At 39.9% G+C, this 23130-nt stretch overlaps 1 protein-coding gene across 1 annotated transcript in view; it reads left to right on the forward strand.

Annotated features, from left to right (window-relative positions):
• RFX7 (regulatory factor X7) overlaps positions 1–15959 on the forward strand; it is a 79560-nt gene extending 63601 nt beyond the window's left edge. The window contains exons 7-9 of the mRNA XM_072148157.1: positions 175–382; positions 5168–5463; positions 10544–15959. Coding sequence (XP_072004258.1) covers positions 175–382; positions 5168–5463; positions 10544–13780 — 3741 coding nt within the window. The 3' untranslated portion in view covers positions 13781–15959. The remainder of the gene's footprint in view (positions 1–174; positions 383–5167; positions 5464–10543) is intronic.
• The last annotated feature ends 7171 nt before the right edge of the window (positions 15960–23130 follow it).

Below are 23130 nucleotides of genomic sequence, written 5' to 3' on the forward strand. Positions count from 1 at the left end.
ATTGTGACTTTGATAACCAGCAGAACTGTGAACACAGCTCTATATCTGATATACCATGATAAGATGCAATGCAATACATTTGCTGACTGTGACTTTTATAGTAAAACTTGCTGTATTTACCAGTAGATATGTGCTGCTTGCTTTCTTCTAACTGCTACTGTTCTTATTTTTTAGCTGGATGGGATGGAAGTATCTGCTCAGCTGCAGAATGCGGATGAAGAGGTTGTGTCTGCAGCCTGTCGCCTTGTTTGTGAATGGGCTCAGAAGGTCATTAGTCAGCCATTTGATTCAGTTTTGGATCTGGCTCGTTTTCTGGTTAAAAGCCACTATATTGGTACTAAATCAATGGCAGCATTAACTGTAATGGCTGGTGATTCTGCAGGTAATTTATTTCCTCTGTGAAATTATGTCCACTTTCAGCAAATAATTTGTTTTATGTAAGGAAAAGTTATACAATTTTCCAATATAATTTCTATATCAATTCCTCATGGTTTTCATGGATATCACAGAAAGTAATCGGAGCACAAAAATTAACATGTCTACATGCAATACCTATGGGCAGGAGAGTGCCACATTATAAAAGATTGGGTAATACACAGAGGTTTACTTGGATATTAGAAATTCTGTACACAACATGGATAACCGCTACATAAAATTAAAGGGTTTGACCACTTTCAGCGGATAGAAATCTGTTGATGCTCATGTGATTGACATGAAGGAGCAAGGCTTATTCTATCACAGAGAGTAATCTGAGGCGTGTGATCATAACGGCTCGTGCACCTGTATGACCTCACATGTCCATGAACAGATTTCTGTAGCACTCTGCTACCTACAGGTATTGCATGTAGACATGGTACTTTATGTGCTTTGCTGACTACAATTCTTTCTGTAACTAAACTCTTTTACACGATCGTCAGCATTTTTGAGAAAATAGTTTTTTTTTTTTTTTTTTTAGAAAAATAGATCTAACTATTTTAGAAATAAAAAGGGCAGGTGATCATAATATCCTTTGCAATATACTTGATCAAGGAAAAAGTTTCTGTATCCCATGTTTTGTTATTTTGTACATTGTAATGAGCAGTGTATTAAAGATGGATAAGGACAGGAAGTTCAACCCCTTAACGCTCTGCGCCGTAGCTCTACGGCGCAGAGGTATAAGGAGTGTATGAAGAGTGCTCACGGGCTGAGTCCTCTTCATACAAAGGTGGGGGTTTTTGCATTTTGCAGAAAACCCCCACCGCTAATACTAACCCTGTCATTGCCGCCGGCAAAGTCGCCGGCGGCGCCATCTTTTTTACGATCGCCGCGCCCCCGAACGTCATCGGGGGGGGCAGCGATTGGTTGCCATGGTAGCCTCGGGTCTTCTTTTGACACGAGGCTACATGGCTTCTGGAGATTCGTTACAATGAGCCAGTGGCTCATTGTAATGAATGACCTGCAAAAATGCCATATATTGCAATACAGAAGTATTGCAGTATATGGTAGGAGCGATCTGACCATCTAGGGTTAATGTACCCTAGATGGTCTAAGAAATCGTGGAAAACAAAAGAAAAAAAAAAGTTTAAAAAATAAAAAAAATTAATAAAATATTAAAACTTCAAATCACCCCCCTTTCCCTAGAACTGATATAAAACATAATAAACAGTAAAAATCACAGACACAGTAGGTATCGCCGCATCCCAAAATGCCCGATCTATCAAAATATAAAAACCGTTACGGCCGGCGGTGACCTTCGAGGCGGGAAATGGCGGTCAAATGTCCGAAATGCGACTTTTACACCTTTTTACATCACATAAAAAATGATCAAAATGTCGCACAGACCTCAAAATGATAGCAATGAAAACGTTGCCTCATTTCGCAGAAAATGACACCTCACACATCTCCGTGCACCAAAGTATGAAAAAGTTATTAGCGTCAGAAGATGACAAAAATTTTTTTTTCTTTTTTGTACACATTCGTTTTATTTTTGAAAATGTATTAAAACACAATAAAACCTATATAAATTTGGTATCACCGCGATCGCACCGAACCAAAGAATAAAGTAGAGGTGATTTTGAGTGCACAGTCAAAGTCGAAAAAACAGAGCCCACAAGATCGTGACGGTTTTTTTTCCAATTTTTTTTTTACATTTGGAATTTTTTTTCAGCTTCGCTGTACACGGCATGTTAAAATAAATAACATTACGGGAAAGTAAAATTTGTTACACACAAAATAAGCCCTCACACAGGTCTGTACACTTAAAAATGAAAAAGTTATGCATTTTTGAAGGTGGAGAGCGAGAAATGAGCGGAAAAACCCTGCGTCCTTAAGGGGTTAAAGAGACTAACGCAGCTTTTAAACCACTGAATTAACAGTTCTATTGTAGGTAGAACTAATTTTCTGGTGTTAATGTAAAGATGAGAATGTTATTGTCCATAATGCATCTCTGTGCCATAGAACCAGCGATACAGACAATTAACGATGTAAGATTCAGATATACTTCTAAATTCTGACTACTCAACACAGCCACAACCTGTGTGTGTTAATGAGATTCTCATATTTGCACAGATACAGGAAACCTGCTAGTCTGGCAAGTTTTAGTGTTAAAAATTGAATGCTTTAACCCCTTAAGGACCAGGCCCTTTTTCGTTTTTGCGTCTTTATTTTTCACACCCCACCTTCAAAAATCTATAACTTTTTTATTTTTCCATGTAGAGAGCTGTGTGATGGCTTGTTTTCTGCGTAACAAATTGCACTTCATAGTGATGGCATTTAATTGTCTATGCCATATACTGGGAAGCTGGAAAAAAATTCTGAATGCAGTGAAAATGGTGAAAAAACGCATTTGCGCCGTTTTCTTGCGGGCGTAGATGTTACGTCTTTCACTGTGCGCTCCAAATGACATGTCTAATTTATTCATTGGGTCAATACGATCACATGGATACCAAATTTGTATAGGTTGTATAATGTTTTCATACATTTACAAAAATTAAAACCTCCTGTACAAAAAAAAAATTCTTCATTTTGCCGTCTTCTTGCGCTAATAACTTTTTCATACTTTGGTGTATGGAGCTGTGGGTGGTGTCATTTTTTGCGACTTTTGATGACGTTTTTAATGCTTTTATTTTTAGAATTGTACGACCTTTTGATCACTTTTTATTTATTTTTTTATATTTTTCAAAATGGCAAAAAAATGTCATTTGCGACTTTGGGCACTATTTTCCGTTACGGGGTTAAACGCAGTAAAAAAACATTCTTATATTTTGATAGATCGGGCATTTTCGGACACGCTGATACCTAATGTGTTTATGATTTTTACTGTTTATTTATATTTATATCAGTTCTAGGGAAAGGGGGGTGATTTGAATTTTTAGGTTTTTTTAATATCATTTTTTATTTTTAATTTTTTTTATAAAATTTTTTTTACTATTTTTCAGACTCCCTAGGGTACTTTAACCCTAGGTTGTCTGATTGATCCTACCATATACTGCCATACTACAGTATGGCAGTATATAGGGATTTTGCACACCATCTATTACAATGTGCAGATCGCACATTGTAATAGATGGCCTAAAACATGATAGCCTCGGATCACTGTGTGATCCGAGGCTGTCATGGCAACGGATCGCCGCTCCCCGATGACGTCACGGGGAGCGGCGATCGGAGCCAAGATGGCGGCGCCCACGCGCCGCCGGCTCGTTAATGCCGCCGGCAGCTTTGCCGGCGGCAATGAAAGGGTTAACACCCGCGATCGGTACAAGCACCGATCGCGGGTGTTAGCGACGGGTGCTTGCTTCATTGTGAAGCAAGCACCCGGCGTGTATGAAGAGGGCTCAGCCCGTGAACCCTCTTCATACTACCCCATGCGCAATAAAACGTACAGGTACGTCTTATTGCGCTATGGGGTTAAATAATATTTTATACCCTACCTGGGGGAACTTGTGGTGTAAAAGCTGGTGACACTGCCTCTTTAACTCTCATCATACCTACACAATATATTCTTCCATGTTGATTTAGCTCTGTTAGTAAATAAGAATATTCAGTGACTGTTATTAGTAACTTTATCAGTCGATCTGCTTTAGTGAATACAAACTGCCAAACAGATAGAAAGGTAGGGGAAAAACAGGGCACAGGAACAGATTTAAGAAATATTTTAGAAAGTATGTTGCAAAGGTACTTTTATTATTGGTTTTATAACCATACACAAGGCATTGCTTTCTTTAATTGCTTGTACTACTTGTAACTGTTGACATTTCAAATAACAAATTTTACATATTTCCTTATTTGGCTTTTTAAGGAAATCTACCATCAAACATGATACACCAGGGACACTTACTCATAGACATGGCACTGTGTGATAATCTTCTTATACTTGTTATCCATGGCCTCCTTCCTTCTAAAGTAAACTTTTTAAATTATGCTAATGAGCCTGAGGGGCTACTGGTAGGGCACTTCTAACTCGTTAAAGAGAACCCGTCATGCAAAATAACCCCCTAATCTAAATATATTTTAATAAACTGCCATTAGAGAGCATTGCCTCTATCCCTTCATTGTCCCTCTAAATGCCTGGAAACTTAAGCAATGAGGTCCTAAGGCTGTATGCAAATGGGTAATTTTACCCTGTATTTTCTTTTCACTCTTTGTCACAATGAGCAGAGCAGATCTCCCCTCGCACTGGGAGCTCATTGTAACGGCCTGTGACGCTGCAGCACTGAGGGGCTCTGAGAACACCACCCACCAGAGCCCCTCAGGCTCATTAGCACAATGTTAAAGTTTATTGTAGAAGAATGGCGGTAAAAGATAACAGATATGATATAAGAAGATTACCACGGTCACAGTACCTGGATATATGCGTAAGTGTCCCTGGTTTATCTTGCTGGATTTTGATGTAATTTCCAGCAGATATACACTTGTATGAATTCTGGTCATAATGGGATACTACTAAATTATTATACTAAAACAGGAATCCATATTCTGATGCAGTTGTGCAGTGAGGAGAAGTTGTAATGAATAGAGTTGCAGGACACATAATGGTCCATTCAAACAGGATCTGGGGCCTGTACTTTCTGAATATAGTCTATTCCTGCAGTTCTTTAGGGAGGAGGGCACTATTATTTAGTTGAAAAGTGATCTATATGTACTGTTTACGGTACATGACCATGTGCTAATTTTATTTATTTTTTTGCAGGATTGAAAGGAATAACACAGACATCTGCATTTGTGCCTATGTCTGAAAGCAATGCTTTCCACCCACAAGTGAAGACCCTTGCTTCTCCTGTAGATGCCAAACAACAGTTGCAGAGGAAAATCCAGAAAAAGCAGCAAGAACAAAAGCTACAGTCGCCTTTACCAGGAGAACTCCAAATAAAAAAACAAGACGGGTCTACGCCCAATGGAATAACTAGCATTTGTAATGGAAGCCCTGCAATCCTTTCGCCTCAGCCTATTGGAATTGTTGTGGCCGCTGTTCCTAGTCCAATTCCGGTAATTTCCACAAGTGCCTTATATTTTAAAATACAATTTTATTTGCATTTAGCTTTGCATCTTAGTAGCATGTCCTGTGCCATACTTTATTTATAGCTACATATACTTTTGTAGAGTTTCTTTATTGAATTATGCCAGCAATCTCTGCTCACTTAAAATTCTGTTAACTATAGTTTTTACACCAAGCAGTAGTCTGATGTAGAGTAAATAAATGATCCCAGAAGGCAGTGCTACTCATGTCCTTATAAGGGTTTAGTAAAGTTGGAAGATTCCTCAAAATAACTATTCAGACAGTCCATTAAGAACACCCTAGTTACAAACAGACATCTGCATGTTGGTAATGTACTGTACTTTGGTCCTAGGCTACAATGATCAGCTGTAAGAGTTATCAATGGTGTCTGCAATTAAGATTTAGCATTCATTTTGGTGCGTATGACAACCCAAAAGTTTTGAAAACAATTGTCACAAATACAAAATATTGCAACAAAGTAGCAGGGTGGTGGAAATCCCCCCCGGAGAGAAATCCGCTGGCACTACCGGGCCCGTACGTACAGATGAGGAGGCAAGGGCATGTATAGCTTCACTGGATAGAAACAAAGATATCACGGTGGTGCTCAGCCAGATATCAGGACAATGTTTCAACGTAGATAAGTAGAAATAAGAAGGCGGCACTCACCAGGTAAATCTTCTTTTATTGAACACCTGTGGGCAGGGAGGTATGACAAGGCATCACTCACGGCGACTGGCCGTTTTGCGCAGTCCTGCGCTTCCTCTAGCCGTGTGCACACGGCTAGAGGAAGCGCAGGACTGCGCGAAACGGCCCGTCGCCGTGAGTGATGCCTTGTCATATCTACGTTGATACAAATACAAAATATATAGTCACACAAATTCAACTTACAAACAAACCTACATAACCCGAGGACTGCCTGTAGTAGCAAGTTACAATTGTTGTGTGAAATGTTAAGTAAATTATATATGCTTTTCCAAATTTTAGCAAATTAAATATTTATTATGTGTGGCATTTTATTTTTAGCCCACCTTATACAGTACTTTGTACGACCACCGTTGGCAGCAATGAAAGCTGTTGGGTTATGTCTCTACCAGCTTTGCACATCTGAAAGCTAGAATTTTTTCCCATTTTAGTATTCATAATTTTTCTAGCTCAGTCAGATTGCTTGGAGAACATTTGAACATCATAAATTATCAATGGAATTCAGGTCTGGACATTTTAACACACGGATATGCTTTCATTTAAACAATCCATTGTATGAACCTACACCGCACTCTTAAGTCTTTTGCAGCCTCTGGCAGGATGGTCTCCAGGATTGCCCTGTATATAGCTATATCCAGCTTGGGCAAATGCTTTCTCCACCCTAGAAAAGTATTTACACTTTTGTTTGAACAGTACCCATTAAGAAAAACATACCATAATATGAAATAAACACTCCAATTAATATTTCTGGAAAATGATGCACATAGACAAGACAATGACCATATCAAACACAATTTGGTTTAGAAAGGTTTCTATGTTGGGATCCTTTTTTAACCCCTGTGACATAAAAGTACCTTAAGGTGCTGTTAAGGATGTTTTGAAGAGGGCTGGCGAGCGATTGGTACTGGCACCATTTGCTGGTTTCAACCTGTCTAATGCTGCCAGAAAAGCCACTGGGGGCATGTAAATCCCACCTGAGCTGTGACTCTCTGCTGCTCGTTGAGTTACCCTAAGCCTATTGGAGTGCACTCCTTGTCTTGGCGGTCAGTGTAGGTGGGCAGCCAGCAGTCACTATGTGTTTCTCATTTGCCAGCGTAAAGGGGAGCTGAATACATATGCATGGCACACTTTTCAGTTTTTAATTTGCAAAAACTTTGATAAACACATGATATTTTCTAAACTGATTGGTGTAGAAGGAAATAAATTGTGCGTATGTAGTGTTGAGCCTTTCACACACGCACGTTGTTGTACCTATAGATGGTGAATAACATTTGTTTTATGGTCATTTAAAAAAATTGGAATAATGACAGTGTTCAAATAAATTATGAATTAATAGGATTAGTATAGACTATACATATAATATATAAGATAATCCTGTATTAGTCCCACAGTGGGGAAATTCGCAACGAGAGAGTACAATACAACCATGACAGAACAATAATATTAGAGATTTGCTCCTGTCCCTATCTGAGAAGCTGCTTCCCCAACAGACTACACCAAAGAAGATGGCTGAAGCTACTACAGAGTTGAAGAAGGTCTTGAAGTGCCCCCTGCACTCCAAATGCTCTCTGCCTCCTCAGCATGTATAGCCTGCTCTGACCCTTGCTGTTAAGTCTGTTTATGTTCTCTGTCCACTCCAGTTTATTGTTAAGGAGGACACCCACTGCCTCAGTGTTTGTCCTCCGGATTTCCACTGGTTGGGTAGGAGGACTGCGCTTATGGAAGTCCACCACCATCTCCTTGGTCTTCCCAGCAATAATCCCAAGGTGGTTTTGCTAGCACCAGTCCACAAATTCCTGGATCAATTGATCCGGTAATGAGGCCTACTATAGCAGAGTCATCAGAGAACTTCTGGAGTGAGTAGCTAGTTGAATTGTACCTGAAATCTTCTGTGTACAATGTGAAGAGGAAGGGAGACAGAATTGTACCTTGAGGTGCACCTGTACTACTTATCACAGTGCCCGACTTGCATTCCTTGGCTCTCACATACTGAGGCCTACGATCAAGCTAGAGAGGTGGTGGTCCACTTCAGCCAGATCCAGTTTGTCTCTTAGTAGCCCTGGCTGTATAGTTATGAAAGCACTGGAGAAATCAAAGAACATTATTCACAGTGTTCTCCGGCTCTCCTGATGAGAAAGAGTTCGATGTAGAAGGTGGATAATGGCAATAAGCAAATTGTAAGGTATCCATAGATGAGCTCACTAGAGGGTGGAAGTGTGAGAACCAACCTCTCGAAGGCCTGCATGAAACGGGGTGTTAATGCCACTGGGCTGTAGCTGTTGAGGTCTGATGGGTGAAGTGTCCTTGAAATTTGTACCACACAAGATGTTTTCCACAGTTGTGGTACCCAACTTCGGGCTCATTTTAAACATATGTGTAATGATACCACAGTGCTGATCACCACAGGTCTTTAGTAATCCTAGTAGTAAGTGGAAGCTTGAATCTTTACCCATGCAGATTGACTGTTTGATGAGGCTCCAGCACTCCAGTAAGCATTGTGTCCCCTATATTGTTTACCAGAGACGGCTCTGTGCTATAAAGTGGCTGTGCCTAATGTGAGACATTGTTAAGGCTTTGTCAAATTAAGGTGAATGCAACTGAGCTCCAGCAATGCAAAAGTAGTCACTACTAATTAGGGTTGCACCGATACCTGAATTTTGAGTGCAATAGGATACCTTGCGAAATATCACGATATTTGATACTTTTTAATTTTTTTCTAATATTGTATTATCTGAATGTTTCTGGTACTATTGCATGGGGGGGGGGGGGGGGATTATATTACGTTCAGAAACACAATGCCAAAGTCTGGGGGTGGGGCTCAGCCTGATTGCGTTTCCATTCTTACTGTTTGCATGCTCTTCCATCAACCAGTGTTTTGTGAGTTTTATGACAGTTTATTATATGTATTGTAAAGGTTGTTCTAGTAATATTAATATAAAATGTCTAATTTAGGGCTCATTCAGATGGGTCTTTTTCTTTTTTTTTGCGGATGGTACATATACCCATTGATCCTTTTTTTTTTTCTACTGATGCAAAAAATTGCAGAATGCACTATTATTATTTTTTTTCTCACATGCAGACCATGGACCATAGAAGTCAATGGATGACATCAGTATGCAACCAACTGAGCAGGGCAAAAAGTAGATTATAAACACATCATTTTTAATTTTTTTTTGCAGATCCTTGGGAGTAGGGAGATGTGGTTTATAACCAGTAGCGTGATGCATAGAGGAGCAGAGCCAGTGCTGTTGCCGGCACTATAGACTCGGCAGTCACGTCACCGTCAGGTCTAAAGGGGTTAATCAGAGCTGCTGGGTCTAATTATACCAAGTCCTTCTCTGATTAGGATCACCAGTGACAGGTGGTGGTTTTCTCCTGTAACTGAGGCTCTTATAGATGCCCCAGTTACAGGGGGAAACTTTTAAAAGAAAAAAAAAAACGGTGAAAATGTGCCCTAGGAGTCTTTTATAACCTCATGGGGGACATATAAAGTAAAAACATGCATACATACACAAAAAAAATTCATAAATATTCATAAAAATCCATTTAAATTTTCCTATATAAGGAAAAAAAATCCCCAGCTACACTACAAAAAACATTGCCATAGTCGTCCAATTTGCCTGAGCCTATACATATTATTTATCAAAACAACCGAAACTAAATAGGGAGTACATTAATAATGTTCATTTTGAGCTAATTTTAAAATAAATGCACTTTAAATTACAAAAAGCGGTTTTTTCCAATTTTAACCCCAAATAAACTGAAAATGAAATGAAAAAAAAAAAAGTTAAACTTTTATTGCGTTTTAATTGGCTCTGAGTCTCAAAAAAAAAAAAAACCCACAACGCAAACATTTTTTTAGGTGGCATACAATAAATAAGATATGGTCCTTAAACCACCAAACCATACAAAAATTCACTAAAAAAGCCGATTACTAGGTAACCAGGGGTTAAAGCAGCACTGAATAGAGTGCGTTTAAACATCTAATAGACAGTGACTTTACCAGAATGTGCATTAGCATTTTTGCTGCGACTGACCTGACAATTGATAACTCTGATCAGGACACTTTATTTTCATAAAAAAATTTCAGCCATCTAGCAGCTCCTTCTCTTATCTGCACAGAACCCTGTGATGTGATGATTGAGGGGTGTGAAGGGATTGTCTTGGCAGATGGAGGCCTGACGATGTTCTCATTTATAGATGCCAAAACAATGTCAAAATGAATAAATAAATATGTTTATTAAAGTAATATGCAGAAACTTTCAAATTGCTTTAGTGCTTTCCAATGTTTGTTATAGCCTTTTCACTAATAAATCATTAATATTATAGCTTCCTTTATACTAAACTATCACTTTTGTGTTGTAACAGGTACAAAGAACACGGCCACTTGTGACCTCACCCAGTCCCATTGGATCACCTGAGGGGAAGGTCCTACCGTTAAATGTTCAAGTAGTCACTCAGCACATGCAGTCTGTAAAGCAGTCACCAAAGACTCCCCAAAATGTTCCAGCAAGTCCTGTTGGTGATCGATCTGCTAGACATCGCTACGCTCAGATTTTGCCTAAGCCAGCCAGTTCTAACCCCTTGACGATCCGTTCACCCACCACTGTGGTTATCACCAGTAGCCCCATTAAAAATGTGGTGCCAGCTTCACATGTTGGCGCTCTGAATGTTGTGAAAATGACCACAATATCTCTTGCTCCCAGCAATGCTACTACTTCTGTTAAACAAACTCCGCCTGTCAATAGCAGTGGCAACTCGGCAGATGATAGGACTGTGCCACAAATCAAAAATGGCTCTGTAGTTTCTTTGCAATCGCCTGTTCCACGGATGGGTACACCTGTGGCATCTTCTGTGGAGGTAAAAACTGAACCTGACACCTTAACGGAGGAGAATCCGTGCCAAGAGAACACAGATGGTTCCAAATCTAGAAAAGCTACACCTATTATGTTATTTACACCCAAAGTCAGTCAGGATAAACAATCTCTTGATGTTGCTCGTGACACTCAGACTGTTAAGACCCTTGAACAAAGGGCAGAGGCAACAAGGACCAAATGTAAAAGTCGCTCAGTTGAAGGCACTTCTGTTTCCTCAGCCAGCAGCAGTCAAGGTACTGTAACTTTATGTGTTGCATCCCCGAGTTTATTCAGCAGTGGTCCCAGTCCAAACACTACTAATGATCTATCTGGAAAAGACGTTAGATTGTCATCTAAGAGCCCGAGAAAGCGTTTGACTGTTTCCGTTCAGGACTCGCAGATACCACCAGCGAAAAAATCACTTCTTGGTCAGCTGTCTGCAGCCTCTTCAGAATGTCCGAGAACTGGGGCAGTTGGCGCCGTGAAGAAAGTTAAAAAAGCACTGACGTTGAAAAATGATAATGTAGTAAATGTTGTTCTAGTACCTAGTGACAGCACACAGCAAGGAAACAGTACTGAGATGGTAACAAATTATTCCTTGAGCTGTGTTGAAAAGACCACTGACCCTCCCCAAGAGCTCATAGCCACGTCCCAGGACGTTAAAGTGAAACTAGAAGGTAGTGTGTTTAAATTTGTCACTGATCCAAAGTCAGACCTCCCGTTTGATCAAAACACTTGGCAGGAGATTGCAGAAAGTTCCAATTTCACATCTGGTAATTGTGAGCAGGCTCAAACTATTGGCGTCCTGGAAATGCCAGGAACTTCTGGTGCTGATAACTTGCAAAAAACTGTGTGGGAGCCTGTTGATTTTGAAGGACTACCACAAGACGCTTACAGCCAGCAACTTGAGGATTCGTCTTTGAATCAGCTTCAAGCACATTCTTCTAACCAGTTACCTCAGCGCTCTGATCTTAACGACCCTCCTACCACTGACAGTTTCTTTTCATTTGATGATGATCTCACGCAGGATAGCATTGTTGAGGAGTTAGTACTTATGGAGGAGCAAATGTCAATGAACAATAACTCTCAAAATTATGGTAGTTTAGGAATGGTGCTCCAAAACCAAGCATCAGCTGCCCATGGTACACCTGTACCCACACATTCAAATAGTGCCCACTTTTTTCATTCAGTACATAGCAGTGTAACTCCAGTTCACACTCCTACTCCAACACCCACTCCAACTTTGACTCCAACACCTACTTCAGAGATGATCTCCGGCACTCAGAGTTTGTCAAGAGAGAGCCCTTGTTCTCGGCTAGCTCAAACAACACCTGTAGATAGTGCTTTGGGAAGTAGCCGACACACACCAGTTGGGACCCCACATTCTAACTGCAGCAGCAGTGTTCCTCCAAGTCCAGTTGAATGCAGGAATCCCTTTGCTTTTACGCCTATAAACTCCAGCATCTCATACCATGATGCTAGCATTGTTTCGAGTAGCCCAGTTAAACCAATGCAAAGGCCCATGGCTACTCATCCAGACAAGACGAAGCTGGAATGGATGAATAATGGGTATAGCTCTGTTGGTAATTCTTCCGTTTCCGCTCATGGAATTCTTCCAAGTTATAAGGAGCTGGTAGAAGACAGTTTCAGAAAGCCACATGCTTTTGCTGTTCCTGGTCAGTCATATCAGTCTCAGTCGAGACATCATGACAATCACTTTGGTCGTTTGACTCCTGTATCTCCAGTTCAGCATCAGCTACCTTCAATAAGCAGTACCAGCAAACAGGAGGGCTTTGCAGTTCCTGCTCCTCTCGACAATAAAGGAACAGGCACAAGTGGAAATAATTTCAGGTGTCGTAGCGTAAGTCCAGCTGTTCACCGCCAACGGAATTTAAGTGGGAATAGAAATTCCCCATGCCCCATTTCGAATGCTTCTCGATCTAACGTGACTGCTTTTGGATCCTTAGTAACTCCAGAAGTTCAAAATATACTTGCAAATGTCCAAACAGACACAAGTGCCAACAGCATAGTGCAAAGAAGTCAGTCAGTCCCGTTAACTGTAATGATGCAGACGGCTTTCCCATCCCTACAGAAACAAAATAACACACAAAATATCACTCATGTTTTATTAAACAAATTGGATTCTGACCGTGATGATGCAGTGCGAGGGTTGGGAATCAACAATATGCCTTCTAACTATACTGCAAGAATGAATCTCACTCAGATTTTGGAAACATCTCCCATGTTTTCTGGTGCCAATCAACAAAATATGATGAATTCCAGCACTTCAGCTTATGAATTCCAAACGCCAGCTTACCTCACAAAGAACAGCAGTACTGATCCAATTGGTTTTACCACTGGAGACAACCAAGCACAATCTGAAATTGGAGAGCAGCAACTTGATTTTAACAGCACTGTTAAAGACCTGTTAGATGGGGAAAGCCTCCAAACCAACCAGCAACTTGTCGTTCAAGTGGCTTCAGATTTGAATAATGCCTCTGATTTCTCCAGCGACATCCGGTTGTCTTCTGAACTCTCAGGCAGCATCAATGATCTGAACACTTTAGATCCGAACTTGTTGTTTGATCCAGGACGGCAGCATGTACAGGACGATGAAGCTACACTGGAGGAGCTGAACAATGATCCATTGTTCCAACAGATCTGTAATGAATCCATTAACTCTATGACCTCCACTGGATTTGAATGGATAGAAAGCAAAGACCATCCTACAGTTGAAATGTTGGGTTAAACTTGTACTATAATGTAGCACACTGTATCAAACAAAAGGCAGACATTGTATTTGTCTTTAATAGAAGTGCCTCCCGCAGCAGAAACATTTATAATTATGAGCTTTTCAAAAAAGTTTGCTGCACAGGTTCTCTATATTTCATCTGTTCTTAACACGATAATCACCTATTCTGCAATGCGTTGGGCAGTTGATGAGCCAGTATTATATCCATTTTAGGTTTTTTTGTTTCATTTTTTTTCCCTACACTAATTAAAACATTTTAAAATACACCCTGAACATGCTACTGCTTAACTGCTTAAAGACAATGAACAACAACTGGCCATTAGGTAGAAATATGGTGACTTTAGTATCCATAAACATATCATATGTGGCATATGTATTTTAATGGAAAAAAAAGTTATTTATTTCATTGAGGACAACTCCTATAGCTATAAGTTAAGAAACTGCACTAAGATGTACATTTTTATTATTTTAACATATAACCTCACTTTCCCTTTTACACATTTTAATTTTTTTTCTTTCATTGGATAAGTCCACATAAGCAAAAACAAAGTGGAAATAGAATTCTCCAGTGCAGGGGAAAGTGGTGTGGAGTGCAAGTATCTGGGAAGTATTCTCTATTGAGAAGGTGCTTCTCAGACCTACTTTCGGAACTGGAACCATCATTAAGCTTTGCGATTTCTAATATTTGTATATATTAGAAACTGTATCTTTGTCGCATGTGATCAATTTCCCAGAAAAGTTACGAATGGACTACAAATAACATTTCATTTCTTACTCTGTTTTACTTAAGATGCTTGCATGCCGAGCAGTGGCTGACCTACGTTTCTAATTGGGGAGTAAAAGTTATTCCTGAACATCAGATACAACACATGGAAAAATGTGTTTTCTATGGAGATTTTTTTTATTACGCATTAGTCACTTTCTCTGTTATCCTAGATTGCTCTAAATTTGAGCAGATTTCTTCTAGGGATTTTACAACCAAACATGCTATTTAAGATTAAGCTGTTTGTTCTTTTTTTTTGTTTTCAATTTCTTTGCCCTTTCCACTTAATTTTTTGTTTTGTTTGTTTTTGCATGTTAAGAAGTTAAAACTCTGTGTACAAACTTGGATATGCTCACTTCCAAAACAATTATTTTTCCTTTTGGCAGCACTTCATAATATACTTTTTCAGAGTAAAATTGCGAAACTCCCACTGGTTACAGTGTTGGCCCAATTCTTAGTCTAATGGAAGTTGTAGTTGTATAGAATATTAAATATTGATTGTGTTTTATCTTCGCCAGCTTTCGTTGTTTATAAAAAAAAAAATGAGAAAAAAAAAACATAAAAAAAAAAGCAATCTAGAGAATTAACGTTGTATATCATTTTACCAAAAGGTGCTACGGCCAACTCAGAGCTCTGTAAACCTGATTGTGATAGTGAGTTTACTTGGCTGTTCTATATGTGTTTGCTGGTATTTTAATTTTTTTTTTCAGTACCTGCTCTTAGTACTTTTCACTATTGTACATTGAGATGGAGCACTATTGCGTACCAAAGTATTAGAAGACAAAAAAAGTGGAAGAAAAAACCCAAAGGGTAATTGGAATTATTTTGGTCTAAGAAGCCATTTTATAAGGCAACTTGTGAATTGAAAATTGTCAAGGGCATTTGGACCATAGCTAGTAATTTACTGTTTATTCTATAGTAGGTTAAAAAAAAAAATATCTATGCTTTCTGATCTATTTACCGCTTGACCAATTTGCACTGTTGCTGAATGTGTAAGGTAGGCTGTTCTTGCCATGAAAGCTAAATTTGGTAATATTGTGATATTATAAAAAAAAAAAAAATTGGCGGTGCATTATATGTACAGTATTGCAGCAAACACTTTACATTTTGCTGGAAGGCATTTTATTGGAGCAGTGCCTGTTCTCATTGCTTGTAAACTACTTAAAAAGAGGTTTCCTGCATCCTGTCCCTCGAGGAACAGGTCTTAGAAAGAAGAGGATAATTACAAAGAAGTTCTCAGGTTCACTTCTTGCACTAAACTTCTTTTGAACCTGTGGCACGGCACCTCTTTTTGGATAAATGCAACTATTTTGCCCCAGAGTTAAACTAGAAAAAAAATAAATAAATAAAAAAAAAAAAGTGACAAATTTCATTATATTAAGAAAACAATGCGGAATGTCATAAAAATGACAATTGTCTTATGTAGCAATGTGCATTAATCTCAGTGAGATATTTATATTTCTTATTCTCTTACACGAGAATATTACAGCAGGAAGAAATTAAGTTTGTTTGCTTCACCGTGTTAATACATGATCACAAAATGTGCATGTGTGTATTACCTTGTACAGTCTCAGTATATTCCTGTAACCACTTTTGCTGTACTAAATACTTGTTCTGTGTTGACCAGACAAGCATTGTTATTCAGTTTTTTTTTAACTAACAGCTTAGTTGTTAAATTAGTTTTTTTTATTGTGTTTTAAATTCTAAATAACTATTTTAGTGTTTTAAAATCAAATACTAAAAATGACCTTCGGATCATGATATGGTATAATACGATCATTTTGCAAAAAGTTGCAATACTCCCAACCAATGGACTGTGAAAGGAAGATTATCATATGCGTTGCATATATGAGTCACTGTACAGACTGAACGTAATGTGCTTAATCTGCAGCACATGACAGATACTATTCCCTTTCATCCTCTTACATTCAATTTAAAAAGAAAAAAAGCGAAAAAAGTACCTACCCCTTGTTTTGTTGTCTGTTGTACTGCTGAAACTACAGTAGTTTAATATTGCAGTAGAATTTCAGTTACGTTTTTTTTATGGAAAGTGCTCAAATTTGTTTTTTTTTAATGTTTTCAGAAACAATAAAATATTTTATATGAAAATGTCTGTTTTCTTGTGCATCTGTAAATTTTTCCAATTACCTTATATACTCGAGTATAAGCCTAGTTTTTCAACACAAAATGTGTGCTCAAAAACCCTAACTCGGCTTATACTCGAGTCAACTAAAAAATAAAGTCAAAACTCACCTTTCTGACATCACCTGTAGGTCCTCTTCTGTCTGGGACACTCTGAGACAGAAGAGGACCTATGGGGGACGTCGGAAAGATGCGTACAGTGTTATTTTTTGTCCTACTACAGGGGCTGGGCAGGCTGTATGCTACAGGGGTTGAGCAGGCTGTATGCTACAGGGGCTGGCAGACTATATACTGGGAGGCTGTAACCAATGCATTTCCCACCCTCGGCTTATACTCAAGTCAATAGGTTTTCCCAGTTTTTTGTGTTGAAATTAGGGGTTTCGGCTTATACTCGGGTCGGCTTATACTCGAGTATATACGGTACTAGTTCAGGTTTTTTAAATGCCATCTTGGAGCCTAAACAAAATTTTGCTAAATTTGCAATGTCATCTGTACTAGGGTTCCTACCTTTTGCAACAAATGCCTTGTTTAGGCTTAAAAACTATTAAAATTACATGAACACACTCCAAGGTATGTCAGATGGGTTAAGACGTATTATAATAAAGTGCGGTAAATATGCATTAATTTATAGTCCTCTGTTCCTGGAGAAGCATAATAAAGCGGAAATTTTGCAGTAAAACTATTTGAGAGTCCTTCCTACTATTATTCCTAAGTAGTGAACACATGCGCTAGCCACCAGTATATCAAATAATGTAGGGGATCCTGATCCACTCATTCCCGATGGTACCAACAATTTATTTTGGATTGGTTCCCTGAGAACACCCCAAATTCTGTGAATAAATGCATGACTGGGAGATGACTATGCAAGCATTTTATAAACAGTACAATGTAATCTGTAAGAAGGGCTAAATGTAGAACATCCTCACTTGCCACTATCCAGTCATAAAGTGATACATTTGCTAAGGTGTGAGGCAGGCGCTCCAAAGCTCTTTTCCTTTATTTATGGAGTCATTTTATATGCGCCAGAAAAGCTTGACCCAGGGCTTCATCTAGTATTTGTAAGACTCCAGGACCTGTCTTTGGTGCCAATCTGACACATTTCAATGGCACACTTTTCACATTGATAGAAAATTCTACATAGACTGCAGTACCGCTGTATTGCAACAAAACGCCTGCGCGAACAGGATGCAGGGTCATGGATAACTTCTAATCAGGACAATGGAGCTGATTAAGCCGGTTATAGGGATAGAACTATATATTCGATAATTACACATGACCATAAAGGCAGAAATCATCTTTGTAACTTGTAGAATAAACAGTGAGTCTGCATGAGAATCTCTACCATACCTATATATCTTTGCCTATGGACCACATATGGATACATAGAGTAGTGTGTATCTTGATACTATATGATGATGTATATGGTCAATGTTACATGGTAGCTGTAACAATGTATTCATATATTCCTTAAATCCTCATATTTAGCCGTGGTTTATGGTGTGGGCTTCACAGTCCGAGGGGTAATAAAAATATATATAAAACTCCCGAAGAGCAGCGCTGCTTATAGGAGTGTGCCCTGGCCGGTGGCCACAGCTACAATAAACGATCTAAGAAACTTGCGTCGTGCGGTGACGTCACCTAACCACAGATTGTCGCAGAGGACAATTTTCCTTTCTGAGACGTTTTAAAGACTAGCTGTCTTCTTAATCAGGGAATCAAGAGTTCTTGATCGTAGCGTAATTTATAAAGGCTGCGGGGGTATCCTACGAAACTACTTTGTAAGCGGAAACATATGTATGTTTAAAGAGGACCTGTCACCAGATTTTGCCCCCCCTGACTAACAATGTCTGCTGATTAACCCCTTCCCAACGCGCGCCGTACTAGTACGACGCGCGCTGGGTCCCGGTGCATGGAGAGGGCTCGGCCCGCATATTGCAGCAAAGGCTTACCGGTAACACCCGCGATCGGCGCCGGCAATTCTGGCGCGGATATTCGCTCCCCGATGACGTCACGGGGAGCGGTGATCCGTTGCCATGACAGCATCGGGTCTCACGAAGGCCCGAATCTGTCTCGTTTTAACCCATTCATTACAATGTGCTATCAGCACATTGTAATGAATGAGGAGTAAAATCCCCATATACTGCCATATTGCAGTATGGCAGTATATGGTAGGATCGATCAGACAACCTAGGGTTAAAGTACCCTAGGGAGTCTGAAAAATAGTTAAAGTAAAAGTAAAAAAAAGTAAAAAAAAAAAAATTATATTATAAAAACCTAAAAATTCAAATCACCCCCCTTTCCCTAGAACTGATATTAATATTAATAAACAATAAAAACCATAAACACATTAGGTATCACCGCGTCCGAAAATGTCCGATCTATCAAAATATAATAATGGTTTTTCACTGCGTTTAACCCCGCAACGGAAAATAGCGTCCAAAGTCAAAAATGACATTTTTTTGCCATTTTGGAAAATATAAAAAAATTAATAAAAAGTGATCAAAAGGTAGCACAGTCCTAACAATGATAGCAATGAAAACGCCATCAAAAGTCGCAAAAAATGACACCACCCACAGCTCCGTACACCAAAGTATGAAAAAGTTATTAGTGCCAGAAGATGGCAAAATCAAAAAAAAAATTTTTGTACAGGAGGTTTTAATTTTTTTAAATGTATGAAAACATTATAAAACCTGTACAAATGTGGTATCCCTGTGATCGTAGCAACCCAAAGAATAAAGTATACCTGTCATTTGGGGCACACAGTGAAAGCTGTAAAATCCAAGCCCACAAGAAAACGTCGCGAATGTGTTTTTTCACCATTTTCACTGCATTTGGAATTTTTTTCCCGCTTCCCAGTACGCGCCATGGAATATTAAATACCGTCACTACGAAGTGCAATTTGTTACGCAGAAAATAAGCCATCACAGAGCTCTTTATGTGGAAAAATAAAAAAGTTATAGATTTTTGAAGGTGGGGAGTGAAAAATGGAAGTGAAAAAAACTAAAAAAGGCCAAGTCGTTAAGGGGTTAAGGGCTACAAGTAGAGATGAGCGAGCACAAAAATGCTCAAGTGCTCGTTACTCGAGCTTTTCCAGATGCTTGAGTGCTCGTATCGAATAACGAACCCCATTGAAGTCAATGGGAGACTCAAGCATTTTTCACTGAAAGAACACTAAAGAAGAACACGTTGCAGATGTTTTCACTGAAAGAACACAGTGAAGAACACATTGCAGATGTTCCGACCATCTGCTAACTTATCGGAAGACACACGCGCCGTACTATTGTGAAGAACAACGTTCGGAGCGCTTGTCTTCCGATGTTAAAAATGTTCGGAACATCTGCAATGTGTTCTTCACTGTGTTCTTTCTGTGCTCGGGCTGGGCTGTGATGTAATCAGGGTCGAACTGTTGGTCCTGCTCCAGCCCGCTCCGCTCCAGCCTCCATTTCTGCCCCCTCTACTCTCCTCCATGCCTGCTCCGTTTTGCTCCAGCCTCCACTCCGCTCCTCCATGCCAGCTCCCCTCCGCTCCTCCATCCAAGCCCCACTCCGCTCCTCCATGCCCTCTCCAGCCCCCGCTCCACTTTAGCCTCCGCTCCTGCATGCCTGATCCAGCCTCCGCTCTGTGATGCCCGCTCCATTTTGCTCCAGACTCCGCTCCGCTCCTCCACCGTTCGGTGCTCGTGTCTTTGGCTAAGTTAGCAGATGTTTGGAACATCTGCAATGTGTTCTTCACTGTGTTCTTCACTTGAAATGATCCTGTGTTCACTGTTTTAATTGTATTCTTCACTGTTCTTCACTGTCTTTTCTTAATTAAATGCTCGATCTCAAGCAGGGGAAATACTCGTCCGAGCAACGAGCCGTTCCGAGTATGCTAATACTCAAACGAGCATCAAGCTCGGACGAGTATAATCGCTCATCTCTAGTTACTAGTCCTTCCTACTTCACCTAAAATTAGCTGCCATTGAGGCACTGTACCTTTAATTACAGCCTTTTTTCTGATATGCAAATTAGCATTTCTGACTCTACTTTTTCTGAGAAGAGTCAGAGATACCAGTTAGTCACGCCCCATTATTGTGACTGACAGCTGTGTGTCTCTTCAAATACTAACGTACGTAGGGCCATCTGCTAATATTCAACTACAGACATATAAAGCTCTATCTACAGATGGTAAATATTGTGTCAATTTTTTTTTACACGGTGCCTTGTGTTACATTCATGACATGTGACCAGTGACATCATCACAGGTCCTTCAGACTGCTAAGGGGAGGAGCAGATGGGAGAGGCCGTCTGAGCAGGACACGTCCCCCCCCCCCCCCTTCTCTGATGCCAGGGAATATGAGATAATTATGCTGGCTGTGTAGATAAACAGTCACTTTTTCTCTGAGCCACCGCCCTATACCATTGATGGGGGGCCGTTTTTACACGGTCTATACCACTCAATATTGGAAATTGGGTGTTTAGCACATACAGTATTGTGTGTAAACACAATGTATGTGTAGAATATCCCGGGCAAATGATCCATGCAATACTCATTTCTGGTCACCTAGGAGAGTTTCAATTATTTTAATTTGTTGACCAACCCTTGAAGATACAATTGATGACTAATCTCATCTTTTAATAGTTTGGAATTAAAAGTTACCCTATTGTAACGGAAAATAGTGCCTAAATGTCCCAAACACCACTTTTGACATTTTGTAACACATAAAAAATTTAAAAAGTGGTCAAAAAGTCATACAGTCCCCAGCTCATTACACAAAACGGTTTTCACCAATTTCACTGCGCTTGGATTTTTTCCTAGCTTCCCAGTACACCGCATGGAATATTAAATACTGTCACTACCAAGTAGCACCTCTTATAAAGATTGTTGCTCGGTATTGGGGTAGTAGAAACCCAGTATACACTCGCTGCGGCTAAAGACAACTTGACCTGGACCACTCTCCCTTCCACATCACAGGCTACTGAATGGGCCTGATGTGACACATTTTTAATTAGTAACCCCTTAACGCTAAGGTGCACGAGGTGTATGAAGAGGGCTCCACGGGCTGAGTCCTCTTCATACAAGGGTGGGGGTTGCATATTGCAGCAAACCCCCACTGCTAATAACTGCGGTCGGTGCTTGCACCGATCGCGCCTATTAACTCCTCCGATGCTGCCGGAAAAGCTGCCGGCGGCATTTAAAGGAAGGAGGCGCGTGATCCATCTTAGATCCAATTTTTGCTCCCCCGAACGTCATCGGGGGCGGCGATTGGTTGCCATGTCGGCCTTGGGTCTTCGTCAGACCCAAGGCTGCATGGTTTCTGCAGTTTCGTTACAATAAGCCAGTGGCTCATTGTAACGTATACTGTGCAGAAACGCCATATACTGCAATACAGTAGTATTGTAGTATATGGTATGAATGATCAGACCTTCTAGGGTTAGTGCACCCTAGAGGGTCTAAAAAACTGTAAAAAAAAAAGTTTTAAAAATAATAAAAAAATGTTAACAACCTAAAAGTTCAAATCACCCCCCTTTCCCTAGAACTGAAATAAAACATAATAAACAGTAAAAGTCACAGACACGTGATGTATCGCCGAATCCCAAAATGCCAGATCTAACAAAATATAAAACCGGTTATTGGCGGCGGTGACCTCCATAACGAAAAATGGCGCCCAAATGTCTGAAATGCGACTTTTACACTATTTTACTTCGCATAGAAAATGGAATAAAAAGTGACCAAAATGTTGCAGTTTTATTTTTTGATAAAGTTAAAAGTTTTCTTTTTTGTACACATCCGTGTAATTTTTGAAAATGTATTAAAAAAACAAAAAACCTATATAAATTTGGTATCACCGCGATCGTACCGAACCAAAGAATAAAGTAGAGGTGTTATTTGGAGCGCACAGTGAAAGATGTGAAAACTGAGCCCACAAGAACGTGATTTTTTTCCAATTTTTTCCACATTTGGAATTTTTTTTCCAGCTTCCCAATGCATGGCATGGAATTATAAATAATGTGGCGGAGAACGAAAATTAGTTACGCACAAAATAAACCCTCACACAGCTATGTACACCGAAAAATGAAAAAGTTATGGATTTTTGAACGTGGAGAGCAAGAAATGAGCTAAAAAACCCGTCCGTCCTTAAGGGGATAATTTAGGAAATCCATCCTTATCCCTGCCATATACTGCCCACAACCAAAGTTTGCACATTGTGGACAAATCTGCTTCAGTTAACCCCTTCACGCTCCGCGGCGGATATATCCGCCACGGAGCGCAGTGACTTAGCGCTCAGTGGCGGATATATCCGCCACGGCTCCTATGCCGGCTCGGCTCTGGATCAGAGCCGAACCGGCATCGGGAAACACGGGGTGCCGGCTGTAACTAATAGCCGGCACCCCAGTGTAACACCCGCGATCGGAGTTGTCTCCGATCGCGGGTGCTTAACCCGTTAGATGCCGCGGTCAGC

This window comes from Engystomops pustulosus, chromosome 4, assembly GCF_040894005.1.
Source record: "Engystomops pustulosus chromosome 4, aEngPut4.maternal, whole genome shotgun sequence".
Classification (NCBI taxonomy): domain Eukaryota; kingdom Metazoa; phylum Chordata; class Amphibia; order Anura; family Leptodactylidae; genus Engystomops; species Engystomops pustulosus.